At 47.0% G+C, this 27,675-nt stretch overlaps 5 protein-coding genes across 7 annotated transcripts; 3 read left to right on the forward strand and 2 right to left on the reverse strand.

Moving 5' to 3' along the window:
• Nucleotides 1-6,711: 6,711 nt before the first annotated feature.
• On the forward strand, nt 6,712-9,008 carry LOC127763458 (heavy metal-associated isoprenylated plant protein 45-like). Of its 2 annotated transcripts, none has more exons than XM_052288162.1 (3): nt 6,712-6,803; nt 6,900-6,975; nt 7,055-9,008. In XM_052288162.1, the coding sequence occupies exons 1-3, from the start codon at nt 6,750-6,752 to the stop codon at nt 7,375-7,377; spliced, it is 453 nt and encodes a 150-aa protein (XP_052144122.1). In that variant the 5' UTR covers nt 6,712-6,749; the 3' UTR covers nt 7,378-9,008. The 2 variants fall into 2 exon arrangements, with proteins under 2 accessions (XP_052144122.1, XP_052144123.1); XM_052288163.1 differs by having other exon boundaries at nt 6,723-6,816.
• Nucleotides 9,009-9,109: 101 nt separating this feature from the next.
• LOC127763456 (tobamovirus multiplication protein 3-like) lies at nt 9,110-12,125 on the forward strand. Its single transcript, XM_052288158.1, has 8 exons — nt 9,110-9,373; nt 10,073-10,163; nt 10,248-10,300; nt 10,390-10,554; nt 10,944-11,062; nt 11,280-11,397; nt 11,496-11,573; nt 11,726-12,125. Exons 1-8 carry the CDS (start codon nt 9,242-9,244, stop codon nt 11,822-11,824), a joined length of 855 nt encoding a protein of 284 aa, XP_052144118.1. The 5' UTR covers nt 9,110-9,241; the 3' UTR covers nt 11,825-12,125.
• A 63-nt stretch (nt 12,126-12,188) lies between these two features.
• Nucleotides 12,189-13,948, forward strand: LOC127763457 (uncharacterized). 2 transcript variants are annotated; one of them, XM_052288160.1, is made up of 2 exons: nt 12,189-13,219; nt 13,409-13,948. In XM_052288160.1, the coding sequence occupies exon 1, from the start codon at nt 12,486-12,488 to the stop codon at nt 13,185-13,187; it is 702 nt and encodes a 233-aa protein (XP_052144120.1). In that variant the 5' UTR covers nt 12,189-12,485; the 3' UTR covers nt 13,188-13,219; nt 13,409-13,948. The 2 variants fall into 2 exon arrangements, with proteins under 2 accessions (XP_052144120.1, XP_052144119.1); XM_052288159.1 differs by having other exon boundaries at nt 13,419-13,948.
• A 158-nt stretch (nt 13,949-14,106) lies between these two features.
• On the reverse strand, nt 14,107-15,728 carry LOC127763454 (cytosolic sulfotransferase 13-like). Its single transcript, XM_052288157.1, is given in 2 exon segments — nt 14,107-14,867; nt 14,870-15,728. Coding segments are annotated over 2 exon segments (1,074 nt in total). The 3' UTR covers nt 14,107-14,652.
• Nucleotides 15,729-17,297: 1,569 nt separating this feature from the next.
• On the reverse strand, nt 17,298-26,617 carry LOC127762631 (helicase SEN1-like). Its single transcript, XM_052287109.1, is given in 10 exon segments — nt 17,298-17,313; nt 17,397-17,566; nt 17,568-17,613; nt 17,715-17,970; nt 18,023-18,350; nt 18,436-18,666; nt 18,758-18,958; nt 24,463-25,071; nt 25,150-25,680; nt 26,438-26,617. Coding segments are annotated over 10 exon segments (2,568 nt in total).
• Between the last annotated feature and the right edge of the window lie 1,058 nt (nt 26,618-27,675).

The raw sequence follows: 27,675 nt of genomic DNA on the forward strand, positions 1-27,675 counted from the left end.
CATCCATAATGAAATAAAAAATCCTTTATCTACCGACTCGAATAGTGTAGCACCATTGCGTATAATATCATGCTTCCCGATGTCATAACATTATAAACTAATATTATGCTTCCTGATGTCATAACATTATAAACTGATAACAATCTGGCAGGCCCAATAATTTAAGGTTGCCTGGACCCCAACAGTTTTTATGCACACCCACCCGGGGAAGGGCTCAATCTCCCTAAAAGACTAGTCCAATAGGGGAAGGGTGGCTCTCTCTTTTAAGGTAGTTTCCTCCTCCCAAGCTAAGCAAGGTGGGATTATTCAGAGGCTCACACGGTCGCCGCCCGACTTTTGCGTCTTTGCCAATGGGTAATAGTGTAGGACTTATCATTCCCACCCCCTTAACAAGGGCCCAGCTCTGATACCAAATGATAAACAATCCGGCCCAGGTGGGGTTGGCCGAGGTCCAACAAATTAAGGTTGCCCGGACTCCAACAGTTCTTAGGCCCACCCACTCGGGGAAAGGCCCAATCTCCCTAAAATACAAGTCCAATAGGGGAAGAGTGGCTCTCCCTTTTAAGGTGGCTTCCTCCTCCCAAGCTAAGCAAGGTGGGATTATTCTGAGGCTCACACGGTCGCTGCTCGACTTTTGCGTTTTTGCCAGCGGGTAATAGTGGAGGATGTCCTCATCATAAACCAATATTGAGATAACTTATATAGGATTAGACAACTATATATAGCTATAGTTCTATCAAAACTAGTTGGCCGAATGGATTTCCCTGTCAAATTAAATGGTGTAAAACTAATAAGTCCATTGGAAGTAAAATTGTAATTGTAACAGGGTAGCTCATGAACTTGCTCAATTTGCTAAATGGACATCTCATTGCGCGGTTTGGCATGATCATGCTCCGCCTTATGTTAAGCAAGTGTTAGAGCATACAAGATTGTAATATTATTACATAACCAGTAATTAGCTCTCATTTCCCTCAAAACAATTATTGTTTATCTCTATATAGAAATACACCTACATTTATATGCATATACAAAGGTGGTATCACTTAAAGAATATCATCCTATAATAATTGAGACAACAAGACCTCTTAATCATTAATGTAAAAAACATTTTTTATTAGCTTTGTTTTTTTATCCCATGCAACAAAAATTCTTTTAATAAATGCTAGGAGTAAGAGTTAACTTTGAGCCGTTGTCAATGATATTTCTCTTATCTCCGTTCTCTATTTCTCACGTCACTCGATTTACTTGCATGGCAACGTGTACATGTTCATAATAACGATCGATCAATCTGCGACCATACCAATTCATCGTGATTTAATTAATGGCTTTAATCTATCATATTCTTTTATTGGTAGAAATTTCCAGACCATCACAGAACAAAAGTAGTGGAGGCATGCACCTATCCTTTTTTAAATAAGACAAATAGATTGATTGATAGACTACATATCATTTGCTTTATCTATCTGTTCTCTTTCATTCTCAAGTAAAGGAGTTATGACGGTGCACCAGCACGCCTTGCCGACACACACAAACTGACGTAGAGAAGCATGAAGTGGAATAATGTAGGCGGTGTTGCAAGGGCCCAGGGTTCACCTGGCATATACCAATTGCCATTTGTGAGTAATAGTGTGGTGACGATATTACAATGATAAGAACAATGCATGCATATTCCTTGGGGAGGGGATCGTCAATTCGGTGAATTCTTATGGGCTATGGCCCTGATGGGAGACTCCACAGATAAACAAACACTCTTACAAATATTGAATTTTACGTGTAAATCCTTTAAATTAAATAAACACAAACGACCCCACTAAAATATAAAGTAACAATAATCGATCCCATAGTATATAAATTTTTGCTTTGCTACTATTTCAGAATACGACAACGTCAAGGAGTGCAAGGGTGAATTCATCTTATTGTGAACATGATCCGTCAGAATTCATCATAGTGATCGAGATGCAAATAGCTAGTGTATAGGTAAGGAGTGTGTGTGGTTTCAACCCAAGATTCTATGTTTACTTTTTTAACACACATATTATTTCTTCTACTTATTTAATAATCAAGTGAGAAGGTAGTCCTCCTTGATCTCTCTCTCTCTCTCTTTTACAGAATTCATGGAAAGGGTCGTATATTTTTTCGCGCTTTTTCGTTGCTTGACCAGCGATGAAAAGTTGCTACGTGGAGCCGTGACCAACCGTGAGTTCTTTCTTACCCTTTCAGAACACCTCTCCGTTCACAAATTTATGTATTTATAGACTGTAAAGATTAAGAATGAAGGGGAAATGAACGGAAAGAGTACTACTACTTAAATTGGGAGTGCCTTAGGTTGCATTCATCAAATTAATTATTAACTAGTAATAGGAATATATTATATTCATTTGGGGGGTGCATTTGGTTTAGAAGAAGTTGCAGTCTGCAGATTGGGTGTAGACATCAGCATAGACCTTGCTACAGTGTGTTTCAGAGTTTCAGTTTGCTACTCTACCTGAGCTGTCGAACAGGGTTTCTGACGTTCATGTGGAGTATGGTTATGATTCGCAATATAATGTGCTACAGCATTACAGCAATACGGCATGCATGCCTTAAAAAAAGTATAGTACTACGGCATCATGCATTAGACAAAGACAAGACCTCGTGTTTGAGTGATTCATATCGATTGGATGGTTCAAAAATCTACTACGAAATGGATATAAAATTCTTACACCTATTGGTTGTGGCCAGTCCAGCGTGGAGGCTCCCTGCGCATATGCATGCATGCTAGTAAAATTTGTCTATTGATTGATCTGGACGTTACAGTAATTTTATCCACAGTTTGAACCTTACACAGCTTATTTATTCTTTATATATTCCGATGGAACGAGCTCAAATGAACTAGTACTTTTCTTGTTCAACAGAGAGAGATCGAAAGAGAGAAACTAGGATGAACCAGGCTGAAAAAAAAAAACCTAATCCGCACTTCTTTATTTTGGGACTAATGGACCTTACGTCATCGTGCGATGCCAGATGAAAGAGAGAAAGTCAATCTTTAGTCCCTCGACTATCACTCGAATCTAATCCGCATACCTTAATTAACGGTAAAACTGGGTGCATACCTTAATTAACGGTAAAACTGGGTGTATCGTCCCCTTCAACTATCAAAACTGGCTTATTTTACCTTTCCGAGTGATTTTTAAGGTGGTTTTGTCCGGTGTGACGGTTACATGGCATTAGGTCAGTGTTTTTATCTGATGATTTTGATCCACCTGCGCTAGCACACGGTGCTTATGCTGCATAAAAAATAAAATCACTACTGCCACCTTATCCCTCCCTCTCCTCATCTCTCTCTCTCTCCCGCTGTCACATTGGGAACAGTGTGGCCCAACGCGCGACGCGACAGACAATAGCACAACGGCAGTGGCAAGGCCGAGCAAATCCAAGTGATTACGAAAGTGCTTAGGGAAACAACAGTGGAGAGGTGGTAGGAAGAATGACATGGGATGGGAAGAAGCCAAGGTCAGAGGCGAACCTAGCCTTTTTGTTGTGAGAAGCCCGGTAGCAGTGAGAGTATGAAACTCGGAGGCCGCGATGATGACAAGGGCCTCGGAGAGCTATGATTGGATGAGGGACGATGCGGTAAGGAGGAGCTATACGTAGTCAAAGGGTGGGAACTGGGAAGTGGTGGTTAGCGTCGTCACTGTAGAGGGGGGGCTTGGGCCAATGACGCCGAAGGAAATTCTTAATATGGACAAGTTGTGGCATGAGGAGGGGCAATGGCGAGCAGTGCTAGCAAGAAGCCTTAGAAGCACACGGTGAATACTAGGCTCTGATCAGTGGCGAGATGTACGGTGGCGTGGGGGGAGAGCTACTTAGCGAACCATTCCACCAAAGTATCGAGCATCTTTAGCACCACCTCCATTCCTACCACCAAGGTTGATAGAAGACAACTGCATTTTGATTGAACCAAGGAGATGGGGAGAGGAGTTAGAGTGCCATTAAGAGAGAGAGAGGAATGGTGAAGAGGATGAGAGGTAGTCACTTACATGTGGCCCCCATATCAACCTTTTCATTTCTTGAAGAGAGAATAGCTAGTGTTTCGCTAGATCTGGCAGACCGGCTGCCGGCAGGCGTTGCTTCACATTTGTGGTTAGTGTAACTCACGGACACACGAGAACGAATAGTTTGTCACTTGCAAAAGAAATAACTCAAGCCTATTAGGTTTTTCTTCTAATCTTCTTTTGACTAGTATAAAAAAGGGATGGGAAAACAACACGGCACGGTTGTAATTAACAAAAGGTCATACAGTACCATACAGGCAGCTGCTGCTCCGTAACCGGTTGCCCCTGGGGCCTGGCACATGAGTACTTCCGTAGTTCTGTTCGCTGATGCCGGCCGGGCGGCTGCTGCTGTAGTGCGCTGTGCTCGACCGCATCCGCGCATGTCCGTCGACCGTCGTTCGCCTTCTTCGCAATGCACACAGAATTAACCAAGCAAAATTCCTCCCCCGCAATACCGAACCCGCGAGCCAGCTGGCTGCCGAACCGACCGTCTCTTGCGCCGGTGAAATCCTATCCCAAGTCCCACACGCTGACATGCGCGCCTCATCAGCGAGATGGTTCGGTCTCGTTGGTTCGGGAGATGCAACAGTTGGCAGACGAGGAATTCGGGACGTTGGGCTTAAGGCTACAATGGGCAACAAAAATTAGGAATAAGTTCACTGGAGGTCCCTCAACTTAACAATGAGATTTTTTTAAGATCCCTTAACCATAAAAGCAGAAATGTCTACCCCTAAATTCACTTAAACCGTTCAAAGAAGGTCCCATGATAACACATATGGGTGGTTTCGCTGACGTGGCATCCTAGTCAGCAAAAAAATAAAATAAATATGTGGGGCCCACATGTAAGTGAGAAAAAAATGTGGGGTTATCAATCCTAATCAGCAATCTCCTACTATTTTCCTTTTTCTTGCAAGCAGAGACGCGGAGGGGGGGGGGGGGGGGGGGGGGGAGGCAGCGGTGCACGGCCCGAGGCAGGCGGAGTGGCCGTGTCGGCGGGCGAGCGAGGCTGCAAAGTGTCGGCGGCGGCAGGCGGCGGCCGAGCGGCGCCTCCGGGCTCAAGAGGTGCAGAAGGGCTTGGGACACGGGGTCGCAGGGGGGCGAGCGGCGGCTCCAGGCTCGGGAGGAGCATCGTCGGCGGCAAGCGGCGGGCAAGCAGCGGCTCTGGGCGCGGGAGGAGCAGAGGGGCGGGAAACACGGCGGGCAGGCGGTGGCTACGGGCGCGGGAGGAGCAATGGGGCGGGGGACGAGGCGGGCGAGCGACAGGGGACGGAGCGGAGCAGCGGCGGTGACAAGGGGTGTGTGGGGTGGTTTTTTTTGGCGTCATCGGCGCAGCAGAGCACCCGCGCCTCCGCCGCATCGGCCGTCGGCCGCCACGCGCTCGCCCGCCTGCTCCAGCCGCTCTCCGCTGCCGCCACCCCGCTCCACTCCGCCTCCGTCGCCGCTCTGCTCCGCTCCGCCAGATGCGTTCCGCTTTGCCGGCCGCGCGCTCACCGCCTCGCTGCTTCGGACGCGCGCTTGCCCGACGCCGTTGCCACCCGCTCCACTCCGGCGGTCGCCGCGCGCTCGCCCACCTGCTCCGGCCGCTCTCGGTTTCCGCTACCCGCTCCACACTGCCGCCGCTGTCGCCGCTCCGCCAACCGCGCTCGCTCGCCGCTGCCGTTCCACTTTGCCGGCCATGATTTCGCCGCCGCGCTGCTCCGGACGCACACTCCCCCGCCATCGCCGCCACCCGGCTCCATTCTAGCGGTCGCCGCGCGCTCGCCCGCCTGTTCCGGCCGCTCATGGCCGCCCGCTGTCGCTCCCCCTCTATGGCAAAGATAAGAACGAAAAGAAGAGAGAGGAAAGAAAAGAGAAAAGAGAAGATTTAGAAAAAGAAGATACGCTGGTCCTACATTTTTTTTCCTTCTCACTTACATGTGGGCCCTATAACTTTTTTATTTTTTATTTTGTTGGCTAGGATGCCACGTCAGCAAAACCAACCATATATAATGCCATGGGACAAACTTTGAATGGTTTAAGTAAGTTTAGGGTATACATTTCTGGTTTCGTAGTTAAGGGACTAAAAAAGTCTCGTGGTTAAGTTGGGGGACCTCCGGTGAACTTATTCCCAAAAATTAAGCCCAGTCAATAGTCCAAATTTCCAGTCAGTTAGGTTGGGCCGTCTGCGCAATTGCTAGCAGAAACTGAGTAAACTGGGCCGTGTAATCTGTATGTCCATTCAAAATCAGGCCCACTATATGTTCTATACCGCAGCAAGACAATGGTAAGCGAGTAGCGACAGGAAACGACCACTCACGAACCAAAATCTCCTCCACTACTGGACATTATCCAGCCGAACATTATCCCTGGCTACTGGCTAGATTCTTCATTCTTGATTTGTGAATAACACATCATCATCCTGAACCTGCAGCATCCGTGTCTCGGTGATAGAATGGCTGCCTGGATGGATGGTTAGCTCTTCCCCCAACATGTCACACAGCCGATCAGTTCCTGCATCGATCCCGAATATGATGCCAAAAGCAAAAACCGTCCTTCAGCATTAGCATCCCCCTGCAACATGCTCGTGAGCACGGCATGTGTTTTGATGTCAACTTACCACGGCATCCGTCCGCTAGCGCTAGTATTTATACGCCTAGTTAGTCTCCGCGATCTTCTCCGATATATCGTGCACATCCATATCCACGCGCACACGCAGCCGGCTGGAAGGAAGAAAAAATGCTGCGGTTCTGGAGGACGCAGAGGAGCGTCACGTCGTCAGACGCCTTGTCTGTGAGTAAAACATGTAAATGCACCGTCAGAAGGAGATGGAGTACTATACATTTTCCATATGCATTTCTGAGTGCTGTTTGTGTATGTGTGCCTAAGATCGTGGAGATGAACGTCCACATGGACTGCGAGGGCTGCGAGAAGCGCGTGAGGAAGGCCATGTCCCGGCTCGAAGGTGCCAGTACTGTTTCGTGTGTGTAAAGTATACTCCAGTACGTGTGTGTTTCGTGTGTAAAATGCGTGCGTGCGTGCAGGCGTGAGCACGGTGGAGATCGACATGGACACGCAGAAGGTGACGGTGACGGGGTACGTGGACCGGCGGGAGGTGCTCCGGGCGGCGCGGCGGACGGGGAGGGCGGCGGAGTTCTGGCCGTGGCCGTACGACGGCGAGTACTACCCGTTCGCGATCCAGTACCTGGAGGACGACACCTACATGGCGACGCACAAGTACTACGTCCACGGCTACAACGCCCCGGTGATCGGCTCCTACCCCAACCACGCCTTCACCCACATCGTCGACGACCACGCCCTCGCCTTCTTCCACGACGACAACGTCCACGCCTGCTCCATCATGTGACCTAAAATATAATCTTATTTAAAATCCTACATGCCAGCGACAGATACATATCTGACCAAATCGAACAAGCTAAGTGACCTAATTAGTGGTGCAAAATAAGAGATGAAAAACCAAATCTAACTTCGTCGATCATCTAGTAATGGTCAAGTATTTTCTCAGCAATCCAACGTGCAAAGAGTGTGGTGATATGATAGACAAATTAACGAATAGGAATTAAGGTCGAACTAAGCTTATCAATCGACAAGTTGTTCTTAATTAATTGCACTATGCGACCCTTTTTCTTATGAACATGAATTAAAAGGAAGGGAGCAGTAGAACTGGATTGCTAATTAACCCGCTATCCTTTTGAATTGACTATTCGACGGGCATCTGCATGGTATCGATGCTTGCTGTTGACAGCACAAGGGGAAGAAAAGGGTGGCCCTGAAAATTTTCAACTGTTGATGCTAGCTAGCGGCTGATCTCGCTGAGGTATCTGTGCCAGTAATTTTTGTCTGCGGATAGGACAACATGGAGAGGATGACTAGGAAAAGGAGCACTGTTCAAACTATCCAAATGTCTCCAGCCAAAAGTGATGACCCATCCTTGCATATGTGCGCATCAGTGCATATGTTCTTATGCTGGTGTGGGGTGAAGATTCTGGTGTGAGGGGCAAACGGTGACAACGGAAAAGAAGGTTCGAATATACCCTGTTCCCTGATTACAAATACAGTTATGAGTTCTGACCATTGGATTGTATACATATGACAAAAAGAGAGTAAACTTCAGTTCACACATCAGACCAAATTGAGTACAGGTGCTACCAGTATTTGGCTTTCGAAGATATTTTACATTGGGACAGCGAGAGGAGTAAGTTCAGTTCACACATCAGACCAAGTTTGATGCAGCTGCTCAATGCTCTGTTTGTTCGTTTTGTCAGGGAATATGGGCTAACAGTGACCCAATCTGGATTGGATTCCTATCAATAAATAAACAAATAAATCTGGATTGGATTGTGGAAATGATAAGAACACGCGTGCAATTTGATCCACTTTTTATGCGATCAATTTGGGAGGAAATGCTCTTCGTTTCGCTCTCACAAACCTGTGAACAATTTCCACCCTCTGAACTTTCAGCATTGTTCTTGTATTCCCCACTTCCTGAAGTTCTTAATTCTGTCACCAACGACTTGGCATGCAGAACAATTCAGTCCCTCACGAGATACAGAACAAGAAGATATATTATCTTACACCCCATGGGCCAGGTAGGTACACCAGCAACAATGCAAATGCCGTCGCATCGCATCTCAGATACTTATGCCCACTAAGCTTGACCATTATGTTAACTTGGATTAGGGGTAGGCTAGAGATTGATTGGGGCTTATATGATAACACTACATATACACATAAACCACAAAATCAAGCTATCAACATTCCTCATCTCGTTGATGCCGACTTATATCTGCCCTGATAGCGCCTAATTAACCCGTGAACAACGTGTCTTTTCATCGTCCAAGTGCCCAACCAACACATGACAAAAGCAAAACGAGTAAATAAATTTATTTAGCTGCCAATAAACAAAGGAAACTGGACCTGCCCGTGTCGAATCAAATACTAATAACTCGAATCTGGAACAAAATTAACGCCGAAAACAACACAAAAAACGACTCTTTTTTCTCCAAACTCGACTCGGCTTTGAGAGTTCTAATCTTAGCCAGGCTCCACCCCAACCTGTGCTGCCCTGTTCGAGCGAAGAACGAAAGCGACACGAGCCGTCCATATAAATCCACGCCGTCGCCGCCGAATCTCGCGAAAAAGCTCGCAAATTTCTACTCGGGGAAGAAGAAGAGCCCTCTCCAAAGGATCTCCTCGCCCGGCCGGCGGCGATGGCGGCCGCGGCGCCGATGCCGGTTGCCGGAGCGGGGTGGTGGGATCTCGTGAACGGCTCGACGGCGTGGCAGGACGGGATCTTCCTCTCCCTCGCCGCTCTCTACGGCCTCGTCGCCGCATCCTCCTTCGTAAGCATCTCGCCGCAGTGCTCATCTCCTCCTCCTCCTCCTCCTGAGTCCTCCTGACTGATACTATACTCTAGTTATGCTTATGCGAAAGCACTGGGGGAAAGATTCTTTCAGAATTTTGTGTCAAGATGGATTAAGGGGTAAAAGGAATAACAATACACGTACTCCAACTGGGTTGGTGACTTGAGTTCATGGCAGGAGAATAAAGACTTGATTTTTGGTGCTTGTTTGATGGGAATACCGCAGATTTGCGATATCACCATCAGCGAGTTTAATTGGGAATAAAGACGGTTTTGTATTAGCTTTGTGCTTTGAGCATACCAGTGTTTTGCATCTGAACCTTGTAAAAGCTGATATGAGGACGAATATTTTACAGAACTTTAGATCAATCAATATGAAAAACCTGCGATTTGAAATAGAGATAGCTGGACAAGGACTTGTGATTATCTGCGATGCTTATCTTTCTGATATCCGGAAATCCTGCTGGATGCCTGGATAGACAGTACAAAGGACAATAATGTGTATTTATGCCTTGGTATCTGAATAATGAGTAGTTACTACATTAGTGTGGGAAGTATGAACTGCAGATCCAGTTCCTATGCTTACAGATATGGTGCACATGTGAATGCTCGCTGTTAAATGATTAAATTTACTTGAGGAAGACAAGGCATACTTAATTACTTATCATGTGATATGCAGATCCAAGTTGTTAGGATACAGTACAGAGTTCCTGAATATGGATGGACAACACAAAAGGTCTTTCAATTACTTAATTTCATTGTGAATGGAGGTATTTGTTCAATTTCACTTGTAGTACAAGTTACATGCTCAACTCCCTTTGTGCTTTTGAGTTTAATGTGATTTCAATCTGCAGCGAGGTGTTCTATCTTTGCAGTCCGCCGCCAAGTCCAACAAGTGAACCCTGAGGTCTGGACATCTTTGCTATTTTCTGTCTTGTAATTGTTATGTTTCACCCAATTGGCCAGAGTTATATTCTTCATTCATTTTTATTCCAGATCTTTCAGCATGTTATTCTTGATCTTCCGGGGCTTGCATTCTTCACAACGTATGCAATGTTGGCACTTTTCTGGGCTGAGATATCTTATCAAGCACGTGGTCTAGAGACTGAAGGGCTTAGATCAGGTTTCTACACTATTAATGGTGTAATATATGTGATACAGGTAAAGCAAGTTATCTCTAAAAGTCTGTATTGATTAGTGATTGCTATTTATCAGATTTTGTATAATTCCGTTAGCATTGCAATAATCAATAGTACACCCTATTGCACAAGTTGCGGTGATCAGATATTTTCTTTGGAACTGTGAATTTCAAGAAATTTGTTATAGACCATGAAAAGCTGTGATGCGCTTATCCATTTTTCCCTGAAAAGAAAAGATATACTGTTGCTAGTATGCACTGATGTGAAACAATGAGATACTGGATGAAAGTAGAAGGGAATAACTTTAGCTGTTATTGTGCCACTTATCTTGTGATGGTTCAGTGCTTGCTTAGTATAAAACTTCCGCTAGGCTGCGTATCTCAAAATACTCACTCAAGTTTATTTCTTCAGGTTCTGCTGTGGGCGTTGTTGTGGCACAATCCAAACCCATATATGATAGTCCTTTCGAAGTTGTTCATTGCAGGCCTATCCTTTTCTGCAGCCTTGGGTTTTCTGCTATATGGAGGGAGGTAGGACTAAGAGTATTACTGAATGACTCTTAACCAAGTTTCATCAATCATAGACAGCCAAATTGGCTGGCTAGACTAGCTGCAAACTATGTAACCTTGAACCATTTAGTCTACTAATAACTTATACGTAGAACAGTATTTCAAGAAAATGTCCACTTATTCAGTGCTTCATCTAGCATTTGACATTAACATTCATTTGCCCTGTTTTGATTGGCAGGCTTTTCTTCATGCTGAAGCGTTTTCCTATTGAGTCAAAAGGGAGGCAGAAAAAACTGAGGGAAGTTGGGAGAGTTGCCACTATATGCTTCCTTTGTTTCTTGGCACGATGCATTATGGTAAGGTTTTCAGTTCTCTGATCCTTGGATGAGTTTTTGAGTTTCAGTGTTCCATTTCTTACTTGAGCGGTTTTGACACTGCCCAATTTGTTTTGCAGATGTGCTTTGATGCATTTGACAAAAAAGCTGACCTTGATGTGCTTGACCATCCAATTCTTAATTTCATCTATTACCTGGTACGCATGAATCCTGCGACCATATTGTTTACCTCAGTGAAATCAACTTTTTTTCCCCGTTATCAGTTCTAGCTAGAAATTGATTTCCATTATCAATACCAGCTAAATATATTCTGTACTTGTTCTTATCCCCTGTTTGGCTGTACTTGCAGATCGTTGAAATTCTTCCTTCATCTCTTGTCCTGTTTATTCTGAGGAGAATCCCTTCGAAGCTACGGCTCGCCCAGTATCATCCCCTCAACAGTGGCTAGGGGATGAAAACGGATGAAAACATGAAAGCTAAAAATATGGAGAGGCCTGCAAAGTGACACGGCTGCAAGCCCAGGACATGAAAAAAAAGGATGACCCATGGTCTAAAATCTCTAACCCTTGTTCAAAATGTGTATAGATAGGGATCTGAAATCTGAAGTTTTCCCACAACCTTCACCTCCTGTAGCTAACCTTGGTGGTTCAAGGTGCTGATGATTTCGTGTAACCAATTGTTCCTTTGTAACAATGGAAGCAAGTGTCCTCGCTCTTTTGAGCGAGCAAGCCAATGTTTGTCTTGAAAAATTCTTGGGTAATCCATTGGTAATTGCTTACTACTGATAATATCCGCTTTGCTAATTGCTAGCACAACTCGAATGTGCTGGATCAAATGGTAATCCAGACATCCAGTATCAACGAAAATTTTGAAGTTTTGCAGAGTAGCAGCGTGATGCAGAGGTTTCTACCAACTCCGCTTCGTCAGAAGCGAACGCCGCCACCTACCAAACGCATGAATCATACGAAATTTCAAAATTGAAGTCTTGACCCTACCAAACTCCGCCATTCTTCTGTTCTGGTCTGCAAATATTTTTTTCTCTTTTTTTTTTTCGATAACTACTCGAGGCTTGGAAATCTCCGAGCCGCGAGCAAACCCTAGCCGCCGCCATGGCCTTCCTCGCCGCTGCCTCGACCCGCGCGCCGTTCGCCGTCGCGGCGTCCTCCTCCCGGCGCCGCACCGTCCTCGCCGCGGCCGTCAAGGCCACCGGCGGCTCCAACCCGGCCGCCCCGCACCCCGTCCTCTCCTCCCTCCGCCTCGCCGCCTCCGCCGCCGTCATCCTCGCCGCCACCTCCCCGGTGGCCATCGCGTGCACCCCGGCACCGCCCCCTCCTCCCTCGGAGGTAACCGTCGCGGCCTCGCCCGACGATCCCGTCACCGACGACCCCCACCCCTTCGAGAAGCTAATCGTCGAGACCGCCGCGCTCGCCAGCTTCGGCGGCGCGGAGGCCGCGCGGGCCCGCCTCTCCGCCGCCGCCGCCGCCGGAGTCGTCGGCGGCCGCGAGCAATACGCCCGCCTCCTCGCCGCGCAGGAGCTCTTCGTGGACGGCAAGGTGGACGACGCGATCGCCGCCTTCGAGGAGCTCGCCCGGGAGGACCCCGGCGACTACCGCCCCGTGTTCTGCCAATGCGTGCTCTACTCCGTTCTGGGCAGGGCCGCCGAGTCGGAATCGATGCTCCGGCGCTGCCGCGAGCTCGCCGGCGAAGAATCCGTCGCCGATTTCGTAATGCCGGTCTCGCCGTTGCCGGTCGATTCGTCGGAGGCGGAAGCGGAGCCGGATTCGCCGGAGGCAGAGACGGAGAAGCTGTGACCGGAATGGCCGGTGTCACGGTCGGAATAAAGGTATTCACTTGACTCGCGATACAAATGTAGGGAGATATTAAATGGCGATGATTTGATAATTTTTCATGCAATTTTAGATTTCAAATACTACATGATTTTACATGTCCTCCAAATAAAATGAAGCGATCATGAGAATTTGATCGTATTGATAAAACAGTTTCCACGATGATCACATTGCTTAGAATTGAGTCATTTGCAGGAATATCTTATTTATTCCTCAATCCTGATGGTGGATAATCCACCGTCGCAGTGAAATTTGTTGGAATCGACCGATCAACTAAGCTCATCTTCACTCTTTGCTCGTCTCTGGACTCTGGTAGCTGATCTAAGAACGTATACAATCAACATGTATCGCAGCGACAAATGATCATCGTTTCAGCACTAGCAGGTTAGGCAGAGCAGCCACAAATTTCAAGACAACGTTGTTTTACGCTGTAGGACTCCATGCTAATGCCAGTGCTCAATGCTGATACCCGGTCACATTATTTGTCCCCATTCTGAGCGAACACGGTGAAATCATGTATTGCTGCTGTCTGTGTTGATGTTGAGGGAAGTTATCTGTGGATCACGAAATGCAGCTGCTAGTAACAGAAATATCTCCTAGATAGCATTGTTGGCCTGCTGGGGTAATGACTTCCAACTGATGAATGTACAAATGGCATGTAAAATGACGGCAAACTAGCCCTCGTGCTCTCTACCAGGAAAAGAGAGTTGTCTCTTCCTACTTCCCATGGGATTGTCTTGTGCTGCATAGCTATCCAGGCGGTCTCAACTCTTCTGCTTGCTATAGGACCAGATGAGTTCTTTCTTTTTGCCAACCAAATTCAGGACGAGTTGGGCTGTTGGAGTTTGGCCGGAGCAAAGCACGTTACGAGATTGTTGCCATGAGGTGCAAGGTGGTCTAACGTGCAAGCATGTTTGCAATCAGCAACGTACAATTTTTCATTTTTTTTTCTTCAGCTTTTGATGTGTGCTTAATCTCCTTCTATTAATATAATGCCAAGCAACCTGTTTGGCCCTTGAAAAAAAAAAACACACTGACGAGACCACGACTCAATAACCATCCCTGGTAGTTAGAAACTCGACTTGCTTTGCTGGTAAAAGGAGCATTCAACATAAAAAAGACAACCATTTATTATTGCCATTCAAATACTTCTTATCTTGATTTTGAAACATCAGTTGCATCACCAAACATAAATAAAAACACAATATTTGGTTTTCCCGGGCTTCACCGTGGTGAAAGAAATAACTTGGCCCATGTTAGCAATCCCGAGCAACGTTTTGGCCGATCGAGCAAGTTGCCATGGCAACGAAGCCATGCATGCAACACAAGATGCAGAGAAAGAAAACCAGACGAAAATAAAGTTGCTAATGCATCTGCATAAGCATGACACACTTGAGGACTTGAACAATTGACCCACGACCTCGATCAATCAATACTGGCGGTGGCGGATCAGCGACATCCCGGAGCCTCGCAGCTTCTCCTCCACGACGTCGTCGAGCCTCCGCGCCATCTCCGGCGACATGTGCTCCTTCCAGTCTCCGACCTCACCCTTCCTGAAGAAGGCCGAGTTCTTGAACGACGACCAGGTAGCCCCGTGCTCGCCGTCTCGATTTGCCTCCACGTTTCTCATCCTTTCCATGCTGACAGCTCCACGATAGTTTCGGGGACGCCACCGGCAAGCTCCTCGCCGGTGAACGGGCAGCCGAGGAAGCCGGCGAGCCGCCTCACGCTCCCCACGCCGTCCTCCTTGAGGCTCTCGTACCGGAGGAACACGACCTCCTCCGGCCGCGCCAGGCTCTCCTTCCAGTACTCGGCGGCGTGGTCCCACATAGGCCCGTACGGCGAGACGCCGTCGCAGAGCAGCTCGAAGGCCTCGTCGAACGGCGTCATGGTGGATCCCTCTGGTTTGATCTCGTCGAGGTAATGCCGGAGCGAGACGAACGCGTCCTTGGGGTCGCGGCACAGGTAGACGACGCGGCACCCGGACGCCTTGACCGACGCGGGCAGGCTCGAGAGCGGCTCGTGCACTGCCAGGATGCGCGGCGACGGCATGGCATCGAGGCGATGGCCTGGCGCGACGCGGCAGCTGCGGCTGATCTCGTAGATGGAGTGCAGGAATGGCACGAGGTCGTGCGGGCTGGAGTGGAGGAGCGGGTGCTGCCCGGCGGCCGGCGCGTGGCGGCCGCGGTGCACGACGCAGAAGGCGAGCGCCTTGAGCCACGTCGAGCCGGACTTGGGCATGGTGGCGAGGATGACGTCGCTGGGGCGGGCCACGAACGTGTCCCGCGCGGCCAGCGTCGCCGGCATCAGGTGCGCCGGGTACCAGAATCCGCCGTACCTGCGGTACGGGGCGCTCCCGAGACCATGGCAAGACGGTAGGGAGGACGCGAGCGCCTCGTACTTGGCGAGGGCGTTGCACCAGCCTTCCCCGTCGCCGGCGCCCATGTCGTCGCCTGCGCCTGCGCGCGGCGAGAGCAGGTGCTCGGTCACTCCGGCGGTGGCCATGGCATTCCTGGGTCTTGGAGGACCAACGCCTCTATCTATAGATGGCCATGCATGCTAATCTGTCTTTACTACTCCCTCCATCCTAAAATATTTGACGCCGTTGATTTTAAAAATATTTAACCGTTCGTCTTATTAAAAAAATTTAAGTAATTATTAATTCTTTTCCTATCATTTGATTTATTGTTAAATATACTTTTATGTATACATATAATTTTACACATTTCACAAAAGTTTTTGAATAAGACGAACGGTCAAACATGTTTAAAAAAGTCAACGGTGTCAAACATTTAGGGAAGTAGGAAGTACAAAATAGTACTCCCTCCATTCCAAATTGATATACATATTTCATAGGTACATCAAAACTAAGAAAAACTAATAACTCTCTCATATTATATTTACTCTAGCAACAAACTTAATACATGCATCATCCCCCACAATTTTCTAGCCAATAGCAAATCAATATATTGCATGTGGGTTATAAATACATGTGTGCATGGATGCATGTACAAATGTCTATTTACTCCAATGCACAAATAACGAATAGTCCTAATAAATGAACACAAATATGTAGATCAGTTTGGAACAGATGGAGTAATTAACTGGGGTGCAGAACTTGTGCGTTTTAAAAAATTATTGCAAGATACACATCAAAAGGTACGATTATCAATCTTTTTGCACTAATGCGCCATCGCCTATTTGACTCTTCCAGTCTACCGAAACTTGTTAATAACTAGTGCCAAATCTCTACTTGCCTCTCCAAATCTGCATACAAAATAAAACAAGTGCCAAGCCTAATATACTACTCTTTGTACGACTGATTGAATCATTTCCAATGCCACGGCCACGCCAGCATGAGTTTTTTTTTTTTTAGCCATAGTGTAGTATTTTACTAGACTAGAACCAATCTGATGAGGGTACAAGATGTTTGCTGATCGACTTGCACAAAAGTTGGTGCCTCTTGTCCGCCTAAACCAAGTTGCAAATTCTGACCATACTTTTCAAATTATTTCTATCCAGCTAGCAGAGTTTCTACTTCGAAATTCTAACGCATGGAGAGAGTAAGATACTTCGCAAATCATGGATAGAATCATAGAGAGCCATGCCTTTCATCATATCAATATCTCATCAGAACTTCAGTACATATGGTTGAGAACTATATTGGATACATGCATATAGCTACTAGTATATATATGCTTTAGTTGAAAGATTCCACATCCGGGAGCAGTTTGATGACACACCGGCGAGACCACTTCAGTAGAGGATGGATTCTAATCTCTCGGGTGGACGTCCACTCGTTTCTTGCATGTCACCTAAATGATTATAAAAAAATCAAAAAAATTTACAAGGTAGGTTAATATATAATATATCACTTTACAAATATGCAAGTTCAAATTTGACTTTTACAAGTCTATTTCGCCTTCAGTAGTCTATTTCGCCTTGGATTTCTGGAAAGAGTAACGGCGGTTAGTTACTGTAAGGAACGGTTACTGCTCAAGCCTCAAGGCCTTAGCCAAACACAGAATTCAGAAAGGCGTTAAGCTAGCTTTCTTTCGCATTAACTAATTAATTTCACTGCCCAAATATGCTGCATGATATGAAAGAGCACGGAAGAGGACACGATCAAATGGTAAAGAAAATAAATGTTTAAAATGTCAGGTTTAAACGTACCCCAAATCGCGAGCGCTAATACGCAGGGAGTCCATCTCGAGCAGGTCGTCGACTTCGTCCAGCTCGATGACGGCCCTAATTATCGCATTGTTGAGTTCTTTATCCTCGCTCGCGTTAAAGAGGCAGCCTCTGTTCTTTGCATCAGCCACTATCTCACGCCAAATGGTCTTTGCTACTCGCTAGAGTATTTGCATTGCCAAGAATCCAAAGACAGTGCCTGCAAAAACAAAAACAACAATGGATCAAACAACAAAATCGGAGTGAAATCAACTCTCTGTGCGACTGACGTAATTGGCCGGGAGGATCGAGGCAACCTACTTGGCCCGGGTCAGCGCGACGTTGGTGCGGTTGACGTTGGAGAGGAACCCGTCCGATCCGGTGGTGTTGCTGCGCACGGCGGAGAAGATGATGATGTCCTCCTCGGCGCCCTGGAACCCGTCCACGGATCGCACCTTCACGGTGAAGCCCCCGTGCGTCTCGTACGCCTTCCCGAGCCTCTCCTGGATGGCGCGGACCTGCCCCTTGTACGGCGACACCACGCCCACGCACAGCTTCCTCCCGGTGTCAACCGACTCTGCACAAACCAAGCTATCTGAGCTCAGCGATGCCATGCCAGATCCGGGTACCTTTGAACAATCTCTGAACGATCCGGGTCACGGCGGCGACCTCGATGGGGTTCATGAGGCTCTTGTCGTGCTTGCCCTTGCTCTCCTTGCCGGCATCGACGTTGATGAAGGAGTAGGAGCCGTACATTGGCCCGGCAAGGGGCTTCCTCTCGTAGTCCCTGTGTAATACGTTCTCGCCGTCAGATATCTTGTTCTCATAGAAGCTTGAGACCGGGAACTTGCTGATCCCTGGGTGCATCCTGTACTGCACATCCAGGAGGTGCTTCGGGTGTCCCAGCGAACTCAGCCTCTCAAACAGGCTCCTTCCAAACTCAGCATCTTCACAAACCTGTGAAGAAACAAACAGACAATTGTTACATAGCATAGTAATAGAGATTGTGAATGTTCTACTAATAGAGATGGTGAGAGCTTACCCTGCTTTTGACAAGTGCCGGCAGCTGAAATTCATCGCCGATGAGAACGGCGTGACGAACGCCAGGGAGCTGGAGAGGTATCAGTGACTCGCACTCCTTCAGCTGTGCTGCCTCGTCGACGACAAGGAGATCAAACGGGCTTGCTTCTGGCAGGTAGTGCAGACGGGATGAGCTAGAAGCTGTGCAGAGTATGCTTTTGGCGTTCCGGACTAGGAAATCTTCTATCGAACGCTTGTCGAACGTTCGGAAGTTCAAAGTGATCAGATAGGTGTTTTAGCTTCAGAAGACACTGAGCTCTAGCATCCTTCAGCTCTGTACTCACACTATCTTGCACATATGTCACGAAGTTCTGAAACAGTGAGCTGATGCTGCCATCGGGGCTGAGTTTGAACAGGGTTTTCAGGCTCTGTTCTGATTTGGGCTCCACAAGTTTACCAAAAAATTTTAGCATGTGCAGGGCCTGGGTCATGTAACTGAAATTCTCTGCAGTTGTAGCTGACCTGGGGAGATCATCACAGAAAGTCTTGACACAAACATTAAGATCATTCTCAAGCCGTTTGTAATTACTTATGAAGTATTCCTAGAACTAGGAAGATAGCCCGCGCATTCGCGCGGGATGTATTGTGGGCTGCATGTTTCAAAAACTTATAAGAACATAATATTAACCGAATAGCACTGTCACACTTCGAAGTATGTTTTCTCCACAAATATTATTCGTTGGTATTTGTTATTTTCCACAAACGTGTTATCTAACAACTTAAAAGTGCTTCACATTGTTGTAATGTAAGCAATATGTTGTTAATCATATGGTTTAAAAATCTTTGTGGCTTTTCCTAAATATTTATGGCTGACCAATAGCTAGTCTCCAAAATATGGTCTAAAGTAATTTATTTCTTTTACTTGTTAAATATAGTTAATTTGGATTTCGACTCATGAAAGTTTACTGCAAATAATCTAATGAGGTGCACTAATAAAAAAATAGTTTAGATGGTATAGTTGTTTAAAAATTGCTATCACAAAATATGTTTTCTATCTAACTAATAAGCATGAAAATAGGGCAATGGGAGAGAAGGAAAAGAGGAGGCGAGGTTGTGCTCGTGCATGAGGGGGGAGGGCGCAGACATGCACACGTACGGACATAACATAATAGGACAGCTGGACAGGAGGGATGGGATTGGGCCTTTTCTCTTTTTGTCTATCTATTAAGATAAATCTAATGGTAAAAAAATAATGAGACCATGGTAAAAGGCATATTTCATATAAATTATGAGTATATGTGATTTTTTTAATTATTTCATATTTTATTATGTCAATTTAGATGACATGTAAAAAAAAAGTAGGGATGTTGTCTCTTGACAAAACACTATTTAATAGTCGAGTTTCTAATTTTTGTTTGACATTGTAGTTTTAATTTACATATGAATGTTTCTAGAATAATGTAGATGAGAGGAATGGGGAGGAAGGGGAAAAGATGTTTTTTATTTAAAAGTTTAATAGAGATAGATTTAATGTTAAAAATAATAGGTTTATCGATTTAAATAGAAATCATTGATTAAATGTTTCTTCCGCAGTATTTGTAGTACTTTTTATAATTTATTAGATGTGCCATGTGATGAGCTAGAAACACTATAAAGGATGTATAATGGACCATTATTATATAATGGATAGATCTGTATGATATTTTATGGGGATCTGCTTAATGAATCTTTATAATATAATAAGCATTATATAGTAATTATTTATATACTAAGCTGCTAGCTAGAAAATATGGATAATAAAGTGAGTAAGGAGAGAGGGTAGATCATTTACAATGGCATGATATGTATTAGTATTTAGTTATCATATAAAGGATATGAGTTTATATCCAAATGGTCTATTTCTTATATGTATATACACACCAACACATGGCATAATTGAAATCAAATATATTATAAGAAATTATAATTATTTAATATTAATATTTTAATATAAAAAATTTGCTACCTATAAATAAATGGAAAAAAAAGAGAGAAGGTGGGGGACGTACGTACGTGGTTTTTTTTTTACAAGCGTACGTACATAGTTTGGTGTATGTACGTGATGGAGGGGATACGAATGGGTTTTGAGATTTTTTTTCCTTGATATAAGATAGATCTAATGGTGTGATACGATGGGTCCACCATGTTAAGTTGTAGCGCCCGATCTGTCATGGCGCCTAGTGGAAAAACTATCTCTTAAAAATCCTAAATGCAAAATTTTCTCCTTGTTTGTTGTCCAGTGTCCGTGCCATTCCAGATCTCAATTCCCCAATCCATCGTCGAAATCCAAACCCTAATCTCAAATCCGTCCCAAATCAAATCCTCTCGAAAAGTCTATTTTGCGTCCCTCGAGTTCGTGGGCCGATCTCTTCTCCCCGGCCCATTTCCTCCTCAGCCCAACTCTCCTCTCCCCTCCATCCTTGCCCGCACGTGTGAGGCACGTGCGCCGCTCAGGCGCTGAGCGAGAGAGCTCTCTCTTTCACTTCTCCCTCCCTCTCTGCTCTTGTTGCCACTTCCTGCCGATGCCGCTCAAATCGCCGCGCCACCCGTTGCTTCCCGCGCACGCGCGCCGAGGTGGCCGACCGGCAAGTCGCCGCCGCCGTCAGCGCCTGCTGCGCCTGAGCCCGCGTCTGCCGCCCTGTAGCCGCGCCCTTCCAAACCGCCCCGCCGTCATCGCCGTCGTCATCGACCCGGCCCCGCTACTCCGTGCGCTAGCTTCCAAGGGATGGAGGTAGAGCTCCTCCTCCTCCTGCCTCGTCGCCCTCTCTCCCTCCTTTTCCCAAAGAAGCAAGGGGCAAGCCCCCTTTCTTCCTTCCTTTTTTCCTTTTCTCTTCCACCGCCGGCGTCATCCTCCCTGTCGCCGTTTTGGCCGCTAGCCGGGGCGCCAGCTCGCTGGCTTGACCGCCCAAGGTCGGTTTCCGAACCGACATAACCGCCCTATAAACCCGAGCCCCTCCCCCAAACCCATCTCCCTCGCTTTCGCCTTCCGCCATTGTCGCCTCGCCCCGTGCCCTGTTCACCGTCGCCCTTCGCCGTCGCGTGCGCCGGAGGAGCCGGTGCGCGCTAGGATCGGAAGGGGACTCCGGGCGCTCGTCTTCTTCCTCTTCCCCGGCCCGAGGCCGGAGAGATCACTCCCGTGCCGTCGGCCTCTCGTCACAGCACCCCGTCTCGTCTCGGTAGAACACCTCCCCGTTCTCCCTCCTCGCTCTTCCTCCTCCCCTTAGACTCGAGCAGTAGCTTGTGTAGCCTCCCCGTAGCTAGCCTGCGTCGCCCCGACCGCTGCCGCCACTCGCAGTAGGCTCGCCGCCGTCACCGCCGTGCTCGGTAGTAGCCGCTCGTTGCCGGCCTTCCTCGGCGATGTTCCGTCCAATCCGACGCTAGAAATGGATTCCCGGAGTTGCGTAGATGCTCTAGCTCGCCCGAATCGATCTCCCGTCACCCGAATCGATCTCCCGTCACGCCGTCACCGATTTTCCCCTTTCTCGCCGCCGGTTGCTGCCGCCACAATCCGCCGCCGTCGAGCCCCCTCCGGCGAATCCGAGCCGTTGGCTCGCTCCCTCTCTTTTCCCCTTGTCATTCCAGTGTACACCCCGTCGCCCTCGTCGTCGCACGGCGTCCCGGAGAAACCGCCGCCTCCCGCCGTCCATTCACGGCCGGCGCCTTCATCTTCCTCCCGCCGGCCCGCGTGGCAGCCACGAAGGCGCCACATCGGCGCTAGCTCGGCCGGAACGAGTCAAGCCGACCCCGGTCAGCCGCTCCCTCCGTCCCCGCTCGCGTGCGCGCGGCTCACGGAGAGCCGAGAGGCTGCGCGTGGGCCACTTGCGCGCTGCGTCCACCGCAAGCCACACCCGTGCACCGCACCCACCCCAACCCTAGCGCCGCGCCGCATGCACCTCACTCACGGTGAGCCGAGCCGCCGACAAGCGGGTCCCACTCGGGACCACGCGAGGTGGACCTGGCCCACCGGTTCCCCTCCCTCTCTCCCCGCGCGCGCCTTTGGGCCGCCTTCTCGGGCCGGCTGGCCCATTAGCTCGGCCGAGCTGCGCCCCTTCTCTCGGGCCGCACCCTAGCCGCCCGAGGGAAGTCTGTTCCTCCTCCCTCTTTCTTTTCTTTTTCAAAGGGTTTAATTAAATTCGTTTCCTTTAGACCAAAAATCCAATAATCTTAGAAATTCAATATCTTCTCAACCGTACATCCGTTTGACTCCGCTCAACTTCCAAAAATCCTCAAATCTCGAGATCTACCCAATGGCACGCTTAGAGGTCAATAATAGGGCTTTAATTTCGCTGTTTGTTGAGTCGTCTCGTTCGCGTGTAGCTTCCGAGCCCGAAGACCCGGAGTGCGTGGATTTCGAGGATCAAGCTCAAGATCTTGAGCAAGGCAAGTCACCTTTGATCATCTTGCACCTATAATTTAAATCTAAGTATTTCTTTTCCGCAAATAATACATGGATAGGATTAACACAAGAAATTTGGCCGCGGCTTGCGAGATAGCCTACCGGCCCCAATCCTAATTGCTGCAATTACCCTCCTTGAATTATTGAACACTTAAACCTCCTTTGTCGACTGTTGTACTTCGATGTACGGGCCTTCGGGCACGCACGTCGGAGTCCTCCCCTCAAATTTAAAATATCCAACAATGGGTAAAACTTGGGTTTTACAAAAGACTTGGTAAAACCCGACGCCTGGGTTGGTGCTTGCGAACTAAATGAATTTCCAAAAATCGCAGACCGGGGGACGTGCCGGGAGCATGGTTTCCTGCTCTTGCACTTAAGGACCGATTCCTTTGGAATTTCATCCGAACATATAACAAGTACGACCACATGGGTGGAATGGGACACCCCTGGCTGAGTAATTAGCTAATCAGGGGAGCCTTGATGCCGGGAGACAAGTGGATTCGCTAGGGTGGTGTCGGGGAGGACCCCTGGGCTTCCTGGCATAGTATGGTCTAGGACCTAACCTGTTGTTAGTCTGGGACCCCTTTCGTCGGCATATGGTAAACCTGTGTCGGCTCTCGAAATGCCTTGTCATGAAAGCCTTAAGGTCACCAGACGTGGCTGTTCTCCACGGGCTGGGTGATCCGGGTTAGTAATGTCGTGTGGGTAAAGTGTCCCCCCTCTGCAGAGGTTATTAAACTGTTCGAACGCCGTGCCACGGTCATGGGCGGATGTAAGGTGATTCCTTAGCGTAGTTTTGTTCGACTACTGCTTGGTGAAATTGCTGTTGGGAATTTGGGTTCGATGTTTGGAACATTTGTAGCTGACGGGATCAGCTAGGCCCAGGTGGCCGTTTGAAAGTTGTGGCCAGGTGCCAATCTTGAATCAATCAAAGACTGATACATTGCACATACTCTGACCGGACGAGATGCACTATCTCATCCGTGTCGTTTGAGAAGCACTCACTTAGTTGTTTTAAAAAGGAGTTTAACTAAAAATTAATTGTAAAAACAACAGCCTTTCCTTTGAAGCCTTCATTAAACACATAATTCCCATGACTTGGTGAGTACTCCTGTACTCACCCTTGCTCTATATAAATAATCCCCCCAGTGGCTGAAGAAGATGAGATGGACCCCGCTGACGAGGAGTTCTTCAAGGAGCAAGTCGGCTATGATGAGTTTTAGGGTTTCGATCTGGTTCCCAAGTCGCGCCTGTGATGTTAGGTCCAAGTCTTGGCTTCCGCTTTCCTATTTTATAATGCAGTTGTGAGCTCGGGGTTCCTGTGATACCAGCTCTATTTCCTGGGACTGGTATCGGTTAACAGGTTAATTTGGAGCGTCACGGGCTGGTTCCGTTCGGGGCTAGTTCGGGGCGTGACATAAGTGAAAACTGATGGTTGGATTTTTATTTTTTCCTCATAATTTCTATAATTTGTTAGAGTGCCACATGGCGATATAGGAGTGTTTGTAGGAGCCACATGGCGGTTTAGGAGCGTTTGTAGGAAGTTTAATGGACTTTTAGTATATAATAGATAGATGGCATTATTGGTATGACCTTAGGAACATCCTCCTTTACCTGCTTTTTATCATTGTCCTTGTTCTTGTTTTTGTTCCTTTTCTTCTCAGCAAGATCCTCTTCTATCTCCCTTTCAATTTGCTCCACATATGAATCATACTGAACCAGAGGTTGCTCAAGAATCCGTATCATGGAGCTCAGACTGTGCACCCACCCTGAACCTGGACTCAGGCACTTCTGCAGTCGGCGAGCGCGCTTCTCCAAGAAGATCTTTGTCAGGTTTCCGTCCACGTTCATCCGATCCTCATTTCCGAACAGCACAACATCACTCAAAAAACAGGCTTTTCCACTGCCAGCAGAAGGATCCTCGAGGAGATTGAGGACCCGAGATGCGACCTCGACGACGGCGGTGTTCGTCGGAGCGCAGGTCAGTGTCCTGTGGTTCTTGACCAGCATTGCCCACAGGAGCGTGCTGATGGTCTTCGTCTTCCCTGTCCCGGGAGGACCCCAGATCAGGCGCACGGAAGAGCTCCGCTGCTGCATCGCTGACACACAGTCGAGTACTGCCACCTTTTGCGACTTGTTGAGCTTGAAATCTTCAAGGCCACCAAGTGCTCTGTCCGGTAGATGTAAAGGCAGTTCTGAAGAATATGAACATTCTTGGCCGACCTGCCGTAAGAAAAAAACAACATGCATAAGCACCAAATTGCATGCAATGGAGCAGATATATTACATGGTAATGCATACCTTTGGATTGCAATTTACTATCATCCGAATGATGTCAGTGTTCCTGACACTAGCAACCACCGCATCCAGTTCACTCCATATGCGATTGTACGTCGTCATGTTGATCAGGAACACCGCGAAGAGAGACGATTCCAATCCAAACTGCTGCTCAACATGCTTACTTGACAGCCTGACGACGGTGTTGCCTTCAGCATCCTCGGCTTTGAGCACCGAGGCAATCACCAAGGGCTTCTCACCGCGTCCCAGGTCAGAGATGTGCCTCGGTTTCCGATCCGTCAGCAACAGTGTATCCGCCTCCTTTGGGGCGTAAACTTCCTGAAAAATGTCCTTGGGATCAGCTTTCTTGGCGAAAAAACTGTATATGAGCTGCTCGTCTGAGCAAAGCTTAATCCTGGTCACTTCAGCTGCTGGCGCATGCTTGATGCCTTCCAGTGCAGAGCAGAGATCAGCACGAGTCTCTTCGATCAGCGGCACGGTGAATGATCCCATGTACTCTTTCAGCGAGGAGAAAATTGTGGGTATTTTCTTAACCTGCATCAAGGCAAGATCATCCGCGAGATAATACTCAGATTACAGCGAGAGAACAAGCTGGATAATGCGATGTACGCTACCATTACAGTGGAAGAGATTGTGTGCAAACTGCAGTTCATGGGATAAATAGTTATTCCCTCCATTTCATATTACAGGTCATGCAATCTTTTTAAGTTGAGTAAATTTTACAAAACTACACGTTTTGTAGTCCAAGTTGCAGAAAACCACAAACATTTTGACACATGGCACTTAAGTACATATATTTTGGTAGTGTTGTTTCACAAAACCACACTATCAATGAATAGATTCACCCGTGAGATGACGTGACTGTTTCATCTAGGATGAGGACATGTCATCCTATTAATAGCCATCGCACGAAATTAATAGGATGCCACGTCTTCATCCTAAATGGAACGACCATTTCATCTCACGGGTGAATCCATTCATCAATAGTGTGGTTTTGTGAAACTAAACTACCAAAATATATGTACTTAAATGCCAAGTGTCAAAATATTTGTGGTTTTCTGCAACTTGAACCATAAAACATGTAGTTTTGTGAAATTTACTCTTTTAAGTTTGATCAAACTTATACTACCTCCAACACAAAACATATATACTAATAAAATATATTTAATGTTGTATTTAATGAAACTAATTTGATGTAAAAGATGTTAAATTTTTATATAAATTTGATCAAACCTAAAAAGGTTTACTTATAATAAGAAACGGAGGAAGTAACAATCTACTGCTTGGTTACCTTTTTCTTGAGTAAGTCTTTGTTGAGCACATCTTTGAGGGACCAAGAGAACATCTGCTTCTCCAACTCGCTCTGCGACCACGAACTGTACCTGCCATCTTTTGCCCTTGCGGATCTCGTCCCCGCCCCCTGCTGCACCAGCACGACGTCGTCGTCGTCGCTGTCGTAGTAGTAGCTCATCGCTACCAGCACGACGTCGTCGTCCGTCCGGCGAGCGAAAACGTTTCTGGCTCCGGTTGGAAGCTTTGCAAGTGTAGGTGATGATCTGATTCTACTTTCTAGGCTGCAGCAATGCGTCGAGGATTTGTAGAGGCACAAGACCGGTGGGATTCCGTCTGCGAATTAATGTTTGAGTTGGGGTGTGTAGGGTCGATCCACCCTTCCGTCTCTCAGTGTGAGTGTGTGACCCATCGTTATGAGAAGAGAAGCGCATGCGGTTGCATTCGCTAGTGAAAAGGTGAGAGGGTGTTTGGTTTACTAGGAGCCCAAGTGAAATGCAATTTACTGATTGTTCAACTGATCGTCTGAGGGTTGTTTTTCTTTACCTATTATAAAAGTTTAAGGTGTTTTTGCCAGAATTTTGGTACGTCATTTGTGTTTGAAACGGTTTTAGTTTTATGTTTCGGTTTAATCTATATCTCTACAACAAGAAATTTCCGACTTCTGTAAAATAGAAAGAAAAAGAAGTCCGGCTCAAAAAAAAGGTAAATAAAGAAAGAAAAGAAAGTCCGACTTAACGACCGATTTTAAAAAGAAGCTTCCATCGTCACTTAACTAGCGATTAAAAAAAAAAAGCTTCCGTCGTCGTCAGTAAAAAAAAAACATCTCTTGACTCTGTAGAAAAAGGAAAAAAAATCTCCCAGTAAAAAACAAAAAAGTTCGTTTGGTTTTTTTGGCACCGATATTTTTTTCCCTTTTTTCTTTGCACGCAAAAGAGTTTTTTATATGCACACATTAAGGTTTTTGTTTTTTTCCTTTTTTTAATCCGATCTATTCACCGCACGCCTCTCGGGTACTTTTAGTTTTTTTCATCAATCTTTTTTATCGCCGGTTTTTTTCTCCCATGCGCTAGCTTTTTGTTTTTCTCATCCAGTTTTATAATCCCATCTGTTCACCGCACGTCTTCCGAGGTGAACCCTAGCGCTACGCCACCGCCATATCGATTGTATGTTTTCTCCTCCAATTTGATTGAAAAATCGATTCCCCACTCCTCTCATCATTTTCTCCATGATTTTCCC

The sequence above is a fragment of the Oryza glaberrima genome, chromosome 2 (genome assembly GCF_000147395.1).
Source record: "Oryza glaberrima chromosome 2, OglaRS2, whole genome shotgun sequence".
NCBI classification, from domain to species: Eukaryota; Viridiplantae; Streptophyta; class Magnoliopsida; order Poales; family Poaceae; genus Oryza; species Oryza glaberrima.